At 41.6% G+C, this 13,898-nt stretch overlaps 1 protein-coding gene across 1 annotated transcript in view; it reads left to right on the top strand.

The window, feature by feature from the left end:
• Nucleotides 1-13,898, top strand: part of GREB1L (GREB1 like retinoic acid receptor coactivator) — a 113,822-nt gene that overhangs the window by 31,302 nt on the left and 68,622 nt on the right. The window contains exons 11-13 of the mRNA XM_065398316.1: nt 9,843-10,169; nt 11,129-11,257; nt 12,074-12,208. Coding sequence (XP_065254388.1) covers nt 9,843-10,169; nt 11,129-11,257; nt 12,074-12,208 — 591 coding nt within the window. The remainder of the gene's footprint in view (nt 1-9,842; nt 10,170-11,128; nt 11,258-12,073; nt 12,209-13,898) is intronic.

The following is a 13,898-nucleotide window of genomic DNA, read 5'->3' as shown; positions in this document are numbered from 1 at the left end:
CCTTTGTGAAAATCAAATATCATTCTGCATTGCAAATCTTTCATTTGCTTAGGGAATCATTTAATTCTAAAATGTGTTTTAGAAAACCTTCTGTTTTCACAACCGTTTCTAAGAGCTCCCAGTGCCCTTTTTGATTCAGAGTTTCATGACAGATGCGTTGTCACCATTGTTTTGGGGACTGCAGCATTTAAATGAAAACTACCTCTGTTGTGCAAACTAAAGCAATTTATTTAGTACACAACAAATTCTTGTTTTCTTGAATGTTTTTAATATGTGCTCTAGACAGAATTTAGGGCAGTCAAGTGAGTTGCAGATTTTCTAACCCTTTGTGGATAGACACTTTCCCTACATTAGTGTAATATGTAGTGAACATAAACATAAGATATTAAAGGCATAGAGAATAGTGTGGGCAAGTGCTGTGTAAGCCTTCTCTCACAGCTGTGTCAGTCTTGACCTGCAGCTTCCCTTTCATTTTAGTCCTGGGTCGCCCTTGAACGGAGACTGCCAATCACAGTGAGATGCATGGTGATTTTGTAATAGGGACACATGGCCTTTTCTACACTAGATAAATGTTTCCCCCAGCATGCATGTAACAACATGGCATGCATTCACACACACTTATATTCACAGCAGTGCACAAGTGATGATGATGCCATAATTGGGAATAGACTTGTCTTGAGCAAGTCTAGCAACTATATGGTTTGCCACTGTGCCGTCCTGTGCTGTTGCAGTACCATTATTAAGGCTACGGTTTTGTCATGGAGGTCGCGGAAGTCCCGGAATCTGTGACTTCCAAAGACGTCCGTGACTTCAGCCCTGGTGGCTGGAAGCTACAGGGTTCCGCCACCTCCTGCAGTGGCAGGGAGCTGTAAGGTACCCCTGCTGCCTGAGGCAGCAGGCCCCCAAGCTCTTAGCTACCATGTGCAGCAGAGGTACCCCACAGCTCCCAGCTGCTGCAGGCTGGGGGGAGGGGTACCCTGCAGCTCCCCGGCCACGGCAGTGGGGCAGGGGGACCCTGGCAGCTCCCCACTGCAGCGGTGGTAGGGGGACTCCCACAGCAACTGCCCAGTCCCTTCCCATTTTATCATGGATATTTTTAGTAAAAGTCACGGACAGGTCACAGGCAATAAAGAAAAATTCACGGAAACCCGTGACCTGTCCGTGGCTTTTATTAAAAATATCCATGACAAAAATCTTAGCCTTAACTATTATGAATGGGAAGCTCGCATAATAGCCCCAACAGCACATATAATCCTCTCACTATTGTCCAACAGTGCACCAGTCACTGCATAGGTGGCCTGTCTGCTTTACTTTCTGCTCTCTATGGGCTATTAGTTTTAATTGTCCACTCACTGTTTGGTTGAAGCTGTCATGGGCTTTCCCTTTTTGAGCTAAGTGCTTGTATGTTGATCCTCTGTCCCCATGCCCCTCAGGGATGAGCATCTGACATATCTAGCACGCCCTTCTAGAAAACAAACTTAATTCCAAGGCTTTTCCTCCTACATGGATAAGAACTTTGGAAAATGCAGCATAATGCTTTGTGATCTCAGAAAGGACTCTGTAAATTGACTCGAGAAAATTCTTAGTTTTTTTCATGGGAAAGGTTCTTTTATTCCCTGCCAAAACTTTACAATTCTTTGTGTATGTATTGTTAGATGAAGTTTGCGAATTTTCTGGGAGGTGCCAGGTTGTTGGTTTTGGTTGCAGTTTTTTTTAAACCCCTCTCTACCTTTTCCCAGACTGGGAGGCTGCAGCCGCTCCCTCTGCCCCCAGGAGATACCTGTCATATGTGCTCTTTGGATCCTATGTAAGAAATTGTATCGTCACTGAGGCTCCCATGCTTTGGCTGCCAGGGAACCACATCCTAGGATTGACTATGCTTTAAAATGTGTTTTATAAAATGACATTCAATTGAAACATTAAATCCTATTGGTTTTTTTATATTCCTTTAGTTATGAGAACCAAAAATTATGTAACTGGTTAAAGTTCATTCATGCTACGTGGTTAGTTCTGTCAGAGTTCTCTCTATTGTTTGTATACAGTAGGGAATAAAAAGGTAGTTGCACAGCTGTTTCTCCCAATGACTTATGATATAGGGCAGGGGTTCTCAAACTGGGGGTTGGGACCCCTCAGGGGATCGCGAGGTTATTATAGGGGGGGTCGCGAGCTGTCAGCCTCCACCCCAAACCCCACTTTGCATCCAGCATTTATAATGGTGTTAAATATATAAAAAAGTGTTTTTAATTTATAAGGGGGAGGGTCGCACTCAGAGGCTTGATATGTGAAAGGGGTCACCAGTACAAAAGTTTGAGAATCACTGATTTAGGGCATCGATCAGCTAGTAATTTGAACTTTACAGGCCCAATCCCACAAACACATGCATAAGAAACTTTTCTCATGTAGTTCCATTGACTTCCAGGGAGACAAAGGACTAAAATGACATGGAAGTTGCAGATCAAGACTGATACAACTAAGAGAGGAAGTTAAAGTAGTACTTGATTTCAGTGAAACTACTCACCTGAGTAAAGATTCTCAAGTGCATAAATGTTTGCAAGACCACATCCTATATAGATATTAGGCCATTTTATAAATAATAAATTATCTAAATCATCATTGGGAAATTTACAGAAGGCTGGACTAGTATTCTTTATAGACCAGGATGGTCTTTCATTGTGGTTGACCTATTTGTAAAGGTGTATTACTGGCTATCAGAAAATCTTTTGTACTGCATTGTGAAGCCAGATGGCGCACACAGTGCTTTGGGGAACAAGCCTTTTTCTGGGGCTTCTTTCCTTATCCAAAAATCCAGTAGAAAAAGATAACCTTTCCATGGATGTTTTGAACCATCTTATAGAGCTTGATAGAAAATTCTCTCGCTGCTATACAGTTCTACAGGATGCTGGAAAAAGACTATTTTTTCCATTAAATTATGAATATTTTTAGCATAATTTTCTTATAGCTCTATTGGATGATTCCCTTCTAAATTCTGTAGGATTTTCCCATAAAACGTAATGTGGAATTTTCCCTTTCTTGATGTCAGGAATTAACGATAAGGGAAATTTTGGACCACTGGTAAAATAATTTTTTACTGGATCCTTGAAAAGTGTCTAAAAGAAGATGATTTCATTGAGAATGTTCATTGTTTCATCTAGAGCAAATTGATTTCGAAAGAGTAAGAAGCAGAGAGGTCTGGGAAATAGATAGAAGAATGCCACATCCAGAGACTGCCTTAGTTTTATTGGCCTTGTTATTGGTACAGAACATTTTTTGCACAGTTCTACTGCTAACAACTATCTTTTGAATCTTGGATTTCTGATCACACTGCCACTTCTTATTCTTGCAATAATTAACCAGGATCCACCACCTGGAGCTTCATAGATTCCAAGGTCAGAAGAGACCATTGTGATCATTTAGTCCGACTTCCTGTATAGCACAGTCCATAGGACTTCCTCAGAACAATTCCTAGAGCAGATCTTTTAGAATCTACTTGGTAAGTTGTTCCAGTGGTTAATTAAGAACATAAGAAGGGCCATACTGGGTCAGACCAAAGGTCCATCTAGCCCAGTATCCTGTCTTCTGACAGTGGCCAATGCCAGGTGCCCTAGAGGGAATGAACAGAACAGGTAATCATCAAATGATCCATTCCTGGTCGCCCATTCCAAGTTTCTGACAAACAGAGGCTAGGGACACCATCCCTGCCCATCCTGGCTAATATCCATTGATGGACGTATCCTCCATTAATTTATTTACTTCTTTTTGAACCCTGTCATAGTCTTACCTTCACAACATCCTCTGGCAAGGAGTTCCACAGGTTGACTGTACATTGTGTGAAAAAATACTTCTTTTTGTTTGTTTTAAACCTGCTACCTATTAATTGCATTTGGTGACCCCTCGTTCTTGTATTATGAGAAGGCGTAAATAACACTTCCTTATTTACTTTCTCCACACCAGTCATGATTCTGTAGACCTCTATCATATCCCCCCTTCCTTGTCTCTTTTCCAAGATGAAAAGTCCCAGTCTTATTAATCTCTCCTCATATGGCAGCCATTCCATACCCCTAATCATTTGTGTTGCCCTTTTCTGAACCTTTTCCAATTCCAATATATCTTTTTTGAGATTGGGCGATCATATCTGCATGCAGTATTCAAGATGTGGGCGTACCATGGATTTATCTATCCCTTTCTTAATAATTCCCAACATTCTGTTAGCTTTTTTGACTGTCGCGGCATATTGAGTTGGTGTTTTCAGAGAACTATCCACAATGACTCCAAGATCTTTCTTGAGTGGTAACAGCTAATTTAGAACCCATCATTTTATATGTATAGTTGGGAATATGTTTTCCAGTGTTTATTACTTTGCATTTATCAACATCAAATTTCATCTGCCATTTTGTTGCCCAGTCACCCAGTTTTGAGAGATCCTTTTGTAGCTCTTCCCAGTCTGCCTGGGATTTAACTATCTTGAGTAGTTTTGTATCATCTGCAAATTTTGCCACTTCTCTGTTTACCCTTTATTCCAGATCATTTATGGATATGTTGACTAGGACTGTTAATTACTCTTACTGTTAAAAAATTTACACTTTATTTCCAGTCTGAATTTGTCTAGCTTCAACTTCCAGCCATTGAATTATGTTGTACCTGTCTCTACTAGACTGAAGAGCCCATTATTGAATATTTGTTTCCCATGTAGATACTTGTAGGCTGTTATGAAGTCCACCTCTTAACTTTCTCTTTGTTAAGCTAAACAGATTGAGCTCCTTGAGTCTGTTACTATAAGGCATGCTTTCTAATCCTTTAATCGTTGTGGCTCTTCTCTGAACCTGCTCCAATTTATCAACATCCTTCTTGAATTGTAGACACCAGAACTGAACACGCTATTCCAGCAGCAGTTGCACTAGTGCCAAATAAAGAAGTAAAATAACCTCTCTTGTGTTTACTACTCCTGGTGTTTTTCATAGTCAGTAACTCGGCGGGCATGTGTTACTTGGATCAGCACAGGAACACTGTCTTAACATTTTTGATGTCCTTAGAAAAAAGAGAGCCAGTGTCTTCGTGGTTTTGTTTAGGGTTCCGGTTCCTCTTTACTGATGCTTGGGATGATTTATGATTCATTACCTTGGTGCAGATGGTGTAGCTGTTTACTTTGGCAGGTTGCCATCTAACATTCTCTCTTGTTTGGCATTCTTGTCGTAAAATTTCTTCTGTTCCAGTAACTCTTCTATTATTACTTCAGAATTAATTGCTTTTGGCTCAAGAAACTTGTTAGGCATTGTCACCAGGGGCGGCTCCAGGCACCAGCGCAGCAAGCGCGTGCCTGTGGCGGCAAGCTGCGGGGGGCAGCCTGCCGGTCCCTGTGAGGGCGGCAGTCAGGCTGCCTTCGGCAGCATGCCTGCGGGAGGTCCGCCGATCCCGCGGATTCGGTGGCAATTCGGCGGCGGGTACGCTGAAGCTGCGGGACCGGCGGACCTCCCACAGGCATGCCGCCGAATCAGTGTGACCAGCGGACCTCCCGCAGGCGCGCCACTGAAAGCTACCTGACTGCCGTGCTTGGGGTGGCAAAACACATAGAGCCACCCCTGATTGTCATTATGGTTTTTGCCCTATTGCCTATGAGTCTCTCTGAACGGGGGACCCAAACAAAGTATTGTGAGTTGTGTGGTAATATGCTGTGGCCCTCTGGAATCCTCAGGTTTTTTTTAACCAAGTTATTTGCTCTTTATGGTGATTTTTCTGCTAGCTCATTTGACTGTCCATAGGAAGGGCTTTATATAATGTGCCTGAACTGATACTGCAAAGAGTATTGCAAAAGTGAGCCATTTGTGGTTGTGGGCCAGTTTCCATTGTTGATTCATTTATAGAAAACTGAAACTTACAGTGAGTTGTTGTTATATTGCTATATTGTGCAATACCTCAATTTAAAAAAAAACCTGAGCAGTAATCCGTGAATAAGTTGTAATCTTTTCAGACCAAAAGTGATCAGGAAACCTGTGTGGTTTCAGTGGTTCCTTTGCATTCTTTTTGCAGTATTTATTACAGATTTCACATTTGGATACCTTGTCTTTGATGGCAGCATTCATGGGTGACAAGTGTGAGGCATCTTTGAGCTCTTTTATTACACCATACAATACCCAGATGGGCACTGTGGGTTATACTTACTTACTATTTCCAACCTCATGTTTTGTGGTATTATGATACAATGCCCTTTGAACAGAATCTCATCATATGTAGCAATTTAATCTCTTTAGTTCCAGTAAATTGTGTGTTTGTTTGTTTTTTTAAATTCTAGGAGATACCTGGATTTTTTTGCTGGCCACCTGTTTAGAATTATTCTCTCAAGCTATTGTTTGGTTGAATTATTTTGTGTTTCTCAGCTGTGCTTGCCAAACTTATTTCAGAAATTGGTAGCACCTGAATCAATTTACTTCAAACCCTTCTTCCTGCTGCTCTCTACTTTCTTTGGTTACAGGCACTCTTGAAAGCATGTCCACATTAAGAAACTTACCAAATTTGAATTTCACAGTTAATGAAATTTTTAAAATGCATGTTATCGTTTTCTGAAGTTTAAATGGTGTTTTGCACAGTGGTTTCTGTACTGAGGGTTCCAACGTCTCGTCTGTTTTTACCTTGACAATTTTCTGTGCACAAACGTATTCATGAAGATGTTCACAACCAAAATCAATATCTAACATTTGTTTTTCCATCTGATCATAGTTCTGTTGAATATTGATCAGTGTTTTGGAAGCATGTGCCACTAGATTATCACCATGAAGAAATATGGCCTAGAGCAGGGGTTCTCAAACTGGGGTCGGGACCCCTCAGGGGGTCGCTAGGTTATTATATGGGGGGTCGCGAGCTGTCAGCCTGCACCCCAAACCCTGCTTTGCATCCAGCATTTATAATGGTGTTAAATATATAAAAAATGTTTTTAATTTATGAGGGGGGGGGGTCACACTCAGAGGCTTGCTATGTGAAAGGGGTCACCAGTACAAAAGTTTGAGAACCACGAACCTAGAGACCATGTGATCACACATCAGTTGTGATAATAGGCTCTTTGTTAATCTGTGACTATTTCCATATTGGTGCCTCTTTGATAATGTATTTAATTCTGAAAAGTTTTTCTCTTAATCATCCAAGTACAGTTCTGTCTTGTTCTTAAGCACCATTCTAAGTGGAACGCTTAACATATGGCAAATTGGGGAGGAATTTGATAGGGTATATTAACATCACTTCGAATCTCGGTAAGGCCTCCTTGCTTTGGGGTCTTTCCGTTTATAGAATTACTTCCATCTTTCTTGGGTTTGCTTGAACTTCTTTGCCCTCCAAAGTTTGTGTCCTACCTAACGGATCTCATTCAGCCAATCTTGTTTTGTAGCTGGTTAGTTTTAGGTTTTTTTTCTGTGGTATGTTGCAGATATTATGTAGTCTCTCATTATGTACTCCTGAGGAAATTCTGCATCACTACACTTGCGCAGAATTCATGTACCCTGCAGATTTCTTTGCTTCCCCGCAGAAAAATGACTGACAGGGAAGCAAAGGAAAAGGCACAAGAGCAGTCACGTGCCGATCCCCGGCAGTGCAGGCAGGTTTGTTCGGGCACCCAGAGCAGCTGGTAGAGATGTAAATCACCGCCGGGGTGGGGGGGCTGGGCAGTCATGTGTGAGAGAGAAAGACATACATTCTGATCCTATTGCTCGCTATTGTGGCACACTTTGCATGGAGGGGAAGGGCTTTGGGGTGTTTCTGAGGAGGTAAACGTGGGGCAGGCTCTGTTCCCCTCAGAGCAGAATGTAGCAGCCTGCCTGCTTAGTGAATTGTTCCTATTGTCTTTGTGAATTCCTCCAGGAGTATAGAACAGGTATAAAAGTTTTAAGGCTCCTTTACATTGCCAGAGTGGCATAAAGGACAGTATGGCCTTATAAATGCTTATGGTGCTTTAGTGATTAGAACTGGTCTGAATTTTTGGACTGAAAAAAATTCCTATGAAAATGTGCTCCATGAGCTGTTTGCTACTGACCTTTCTGGAGATGGTCAGTAGCCAATATAAATTGTGAGTTTGATTCCCCAGCCCTCATTTGGTCTTCAGTTGCCTATGATGTAACACTGAGCATATGGCTGCATATATTTGTTGACTAATAACTAGAAATAAAGGGTCAAACCTAGCTACATTACTATTAGGCAAGACAGTTTGGGGATTTCCTCCAGTGCTCCCCACTCCTATTCTCCATCCATTGTATTGTAGTTTAAATAAATTACTGAAATAATTGAAACAAGAGTAATTATATTGCATTATTTTGACAAATAAAATATGCAGAATATTAAAATATTGTGTGCAGAATTTTTAATTTTTTGGTGCAGAATTCCCCCAGGAGGACTTATGGTGATCATTCCCCCCGCTCTTCCCCCCCACCTCCCCGCCAGTTCAACAATTTTTTCATCAGATCATTACCAGTTATTTTCCCCCAAACCAGCTCTTCAAAGATCTGAGATGTGATACTTTGGTATATCTCAGTAATTGAGTCAGTTCTGAAGGGAAGATATAAACATAGATCTACCAAAAGGGGGAATACAGAAGATAACTCAGTTAATGTAACTGCCCACATTCTGGATATAATACAATATTAATGCGGTATGCACTATGTCTAACATATATGTATTGGCTAGCAGTGGTGATAGACTGGTTATAGGCTTTTGTCATGAAAAACTGCTTCCAGATTTTTGCGATTGACACTAACAATTCCTTTCTCCACTTCTCAGAAAACCATTCCATTTCCTTTCCTCTCCCCACCTTACCCCAAGTTTTTTTGCCTTCAAATAACCATAAAGTGAAGTTGGACATTTTACATATTTTTGTTGTCTAATGGCTGCTCTTTGGTATTGAAGGTCAAAATGCTGAAATACCAAATCTGTATCTGTGAATCTATCTTCTGAGGCACTGGGGAGGAATTTTGGCACAGTATGGCTATTTCTTGTTCTACGTTTATGAATATTGTTTTGCCAATTCTAGGATATCCTTGGGAAGTGCTCATTAGATTTATTTTAGTGAGGCAAATATTAATAAAAGTGGATAACTCTAGGGATCGATACTGACGTGTAAAGCCTTACACCTCTAACTCAGCAGTTCAAATTCATGATATAAATTTTGAAAGTCCAGCAAACGAGTTCCAGCGTTATATATACAGCTCTTAAGATTAGAAGTGGGAAGTTTTGTTACATTACATTACTGAAAAAATCAGAATCAAATATACAGTTATTTCCATGGTCACTTTACTTGTGGAGATACTGGGGAAAAAACAAACTGCTGGACCTTCTGATAACTTTGGCAAGCTGTATGGTCAAGATTAAGGTTTGAGAGTGAGCACTGAGATTTTTTGATCTCTGGACTGCTGGAGGCTAGATGTATCTAGTTTACAATTTTCTGATTATTGAGGGCAAAGAAGCTGGGGAGGAGATGACATTTTTGTTATCTAAAAAACAAAATGGCTTCTACAATGAAGAATGAGAATATGCTCACACTGGTAAGTATCCATTTAAAAAATGTGAAAAATGCTATATAATGATAAAAGAATGTCCTAACTAGATGAAAGCAACAGAGGGTCCTGTGGCACCTTTAAGACTAACAGAAGTATTGGAGCATAAGCTTTCGTGGGTCTGATGAAGTGGGCATTCACCCACGAAAGCTTATGCTCCAATACTTCTGTTAGTCTTAAAGGTGCCACAGGACCCTCTGTTGCTTTTTACAGATTCAGACTAACACGGCTACCCTTCTGATACCTAACTAGATGAACAAATGATTGATCTTGGTGTGACAACTTTTTGATGACAGATGATATTTTTTAATTTAGGTCCTGACCAGATACCTCTCAGGGAGGAATTTGAACAGATCATGCTGAAAGCTATGCAGGAGTTCACACTGAGAGAGCGATCCTTGCAGATGAGTGGTCAGTGTATCTCCGTGTCACCAGGTCAACTCCCTTGGCTTGCTAGGTTAATCACCAGTGTATCTCGGGACCTGGTGCATGTGGTTGTTACCCAGAATTCTCTGGCTGAAGGCATTTCAGAAACGCTGAGATCTCTCAACGAAATGAAACATCAGCAAAGGCTACCAGATTATGTTGTTGCAATCTGTGCATCAAAGAATAGAGGAAATGAGTTCTGTGTAGTAGTCTTAGGTGAGTAACTTTACAATATGACGTGGTTACATGTGCAGTTGCATTATGCATTTTGTTCAAGTGGTTCATCTTTAACCTCTCCTTAATAGTTTTTGTTCCCCTTTTACACCTGTGCAATAATATTTCTCTTTCTCCTTTTACCACTAGGACTTTGCGTAGTAGTGTCTAAAGGGACATTGGCTGGTGAGGGAAGAATAGCTGCATGCTTTCCAGCAGCTCCTCCCTGAAGCAGATTCACTAGCCTTACAGAGTCCCTGTACTTGGGATACCTGAAAACTTGCTCTTTTGTATGGTTGCCTTGGGGAATGGCCCCAAGGTGTCCCTTATGCAAAATAGTGTGCATATCTTTCCCTAGTTTACATGGCAGCTATACTATTTTTACATTGTAATGCTGACCACCTGATCCAAATGACTAGACTACAATTATTTTGTATAACAATATAAAATATAGGGCACTGTTTCTGCCAGGCTGATTTTTCCACGACAGGCCTTTATAATAAAGTTGTGGGCGGATGTGTATGTGTATGCCTGAAAAAAGATGAATTTTTGACTACACTCCTCCCTTTCTTATGTAAACAAATTAGCCTTGTCCCATTTTTTTTCACTCTGGTGGACAACTTCCTCTTCACATTTTACCAGAATTTTCCATCCCTTCTGAGGAGCAAGTATTTATACGGTATATCTCCTTTTGCTACAGAATAGCTCATGGACCAACATGACTGTGAACAGTAGCTTGCAAAGAATGTGCTAAAATGACAGAATATATTCTCCAGTGTCCTATCAGAATAGACTTGACTGTGTTTCTTGTTGATACCCCCTGATCTCTTCTGCAAAAGGCAGTAGAGACCCAAGGCTGAAGATTAGTAGAGCACGTCACTTCCATACGGCCATTACGTACTGGGGAGTTTATAATGAGAATGCACTGTATTTAACCTCGATCTGTCCTTTCTGTTCTCTAGGTCAGTATCAGTCTAGAGCATTGGCAGAAAGCATGCTGACAACCAGTGAGTTTTTAAAAGAGATCAGTTATGAGCTCATCACAGGAAAAGTTAGTTTCTTGGCATCACATTTCAAAAACACGTCTTTAGGTGAGTGAGTTTAAGGATCTGAAGTTTCTACGGATGAATCTAACGGATGAATCTCCTGATTCTTTTGTGCATCTTCTTCTGTTCAGGGGTTAATGTAAGGGGCAGGGAGCGAAATGCAGCTCACCATCCTCTATTAAAAGCTGAGGAAGAGCTCCCCTCCTCTCACTGCCTTGGTGTAGTGAGCATGGAGGAGTGCTCTTTCTCTCCTCCTCGGCTGGGCAGTGAGAGCTCCCCATCCTGTTTCAATCTATTTTAACCACTTCATAAGCTGAATCTGATTGTAGGGCAGCCATAGTTGCATGGGGCTTCTGTGCAGGGCCGGCTCCAGGCACCAGCCCAGCAAGCAGGTGCTTGGGGTGGCCAAGGGGAATGGGCGGCACGTCGGGCTGTTCGGCGGCAATTCGGAGGCAGGTCCCTCTCGGAGGGAAGCACCTGCCACCGAATTCCCGCCGAAGAAGAAAGCGGCGCGGTGGAGCTGCCGCTGGAGTGCCGCCGATTGCAATTGCGGTTGCAGCTTTTTTTTTTTTTCGCCGCTTGGGGTGGCAAAAACCCTGGAGCCGGTCCTGCTTCTGTGTGCTAATCAGTCAACATATTTGCAGGGTATCTGTGATCATCAAATATTACTGCAAGCTGTAAAGGAGCAACTATGAAACATCCAACTGTGGTTTTCTTTTGGAGTTGAACTTTTTACAAGTGCCCAGTCACTAGAAAAGCTGAGGATAGCCAATGACATATTGGAACATGTGTTATAAAGATTTTCATCACTCATCTTTAATTCCTTCCAGACATATTTTATTTTTTTAAATTCTTAAATAGGTGATGATTTGGACAAGTTGCTAGAGAAAATGAAGCAGCAACGAGGGGACAATGTTGTAATCCCTTTCAGTGGAGATGTTAATGAATGTGTGTCATCTCAGGAGGCAGCTGCCATGGTTTCAACACAAGACTCGGGTAATGTTTTTCTTTGCTGGATTTCATAAAATGCATGTGCCACAAAGTAGTCTGAGGACACTGTTCAGCCAGGCCAAAATTGTTAGTATCACTGGCTGAACGCAAAAAGGAAAACCACAGCAATAATCTTGGCCAAGGGTCTTTCGTAATAGCTTTTTGTGCTATAGTAAAGTTTCCTCTTTCTACCTTTGACAGTTCTTAAGCTAAAATAACTTTGCTCTAAGTTTGTTCTACAAACTAACTGGAGCAAACAGAAATTCCTATTTATGGCTGACTCTCTGGACTGATCACACCCTGTTATGCCTGGAGAGGAAGTATGGTCTGAGCTTAAAGCACAAGAGATTTGTGTTGTGTTTCTGATTGTGTCCAGACTGCTTGTGTGACCTTGTGCAAGTGTCTTAGCCAACTTAGCCATGATACACCTTAGTTTCCATATGTGTAAAATGCTGATTATACCTACCACAGAGAGGTGCTATGAGGTTTAATCAATGTTTGGAAGGTGCTTTAAGTTTCTTGTATCAAAAGTGCTCTAGAAGTACAAATACCACTATTATTTAATTATGTTGTTTAGTGTGATATGTAATATATAGTCAAAATGGATGAGCTGAGGATGGATTCGCTGCCTTAATGTTGAATTTAATTACCTCTTACCTTTTCAGAACATTACCATTCAACATAACATTTTATGATTTACTTTCATTTTTATATAATAGTATTGGCAAAATAAGTAAAACTGATTTTCTATGAGTTCTGAGATTCCTTTGGGGCCAGTAACAAGGCAAGTGATGGATAAATTTGAAACCTTGATGAGGTCTTGCCTTCACTGGGAAAAAAAGGTGTGTTCTTAACTCAAGCAAGCTAACAAGGTAAAATCGTAGCAAAGACAAAGCAGTTTGTAGCCTGAGCAGAGCACAGCAGTTCAAGTTAACAAGTAGGCTGCCATGCACACCTTTCTTTCCTAGTAAAGACAATACCTTAAAAGTTCAACTCGGGTTTTATTTGAAGAATGAGCAAAGTTTTGGTCCAATTCTTATTTGTGGTTACAGTTCGTGTGCAGTAATTTGTCTTTGTGAAGAGATACACCTTTACACTGGTATGGAGGAAGCTAGAGAGCTCTTCTGGGCCTGTTTCAAGCTAATAAGATGCACCTGCAAGGGTTGTTCAGCCTGGAGGGGAAGGAGCTTAAAAGGGGGGAACTTACCACAGGAAGGGGCGGTGAACAGGAAGAAGGCTCCACCACCCAGAGACTGCTGGTAACAGAGATAGTCTAGCTGAGGAGAAGACAGCCACGAGATGCACCGCGAAGACAGCACGAGATGCACTAATAATAAAGCAATATGCCCCAGGAAGAGGGGTAGAAGGTAAACCCCACGAAGGGGCAATAAACTCTGACAGACTGAGCCCTTACCCCTGTATCTCTAGAGGCTGCCTGAGAGACTGGTCCTAGTGCCAACCAGATCCTCTTCTCTTGCAAGGGGAAGGGAAGAGGAGGAGCCAACTCCCTGTCCATGGGCAGTTGCCCTCAGAGAGCTCCCCCAAGGCTGCCAACTGGGGGAGAAGAGAGGGTAAACAAAGGACAGTGAGACCTGGGGGGAGTCAGGGAGCCCCACCATCTCCACAAATGGGGGAGAACGTGGGTAAACTATTCCTGATACAAGGGGTCAAAAAAGAGGGGGAGCCTTTGAGGTGT

Source organism: Emys orbicularis, chromosome 2 (genome assembly GCF_028017835.1).
Source record: "Emys orbicularis isolate rEmyOrb1 chromosome 2, rEmyOrb1.hap1, whole genome shotgun sequence".
NCBI lineage: Eukaryota > Metazoa > Chordata > Testudines > Emydidae > Emys > Emys orbicularis.
The sequence above is the reverse complement of the archived record's forward strand: the minus strand, read 5'-3'. Positions and strand labels throughout refer to the sequence as shown.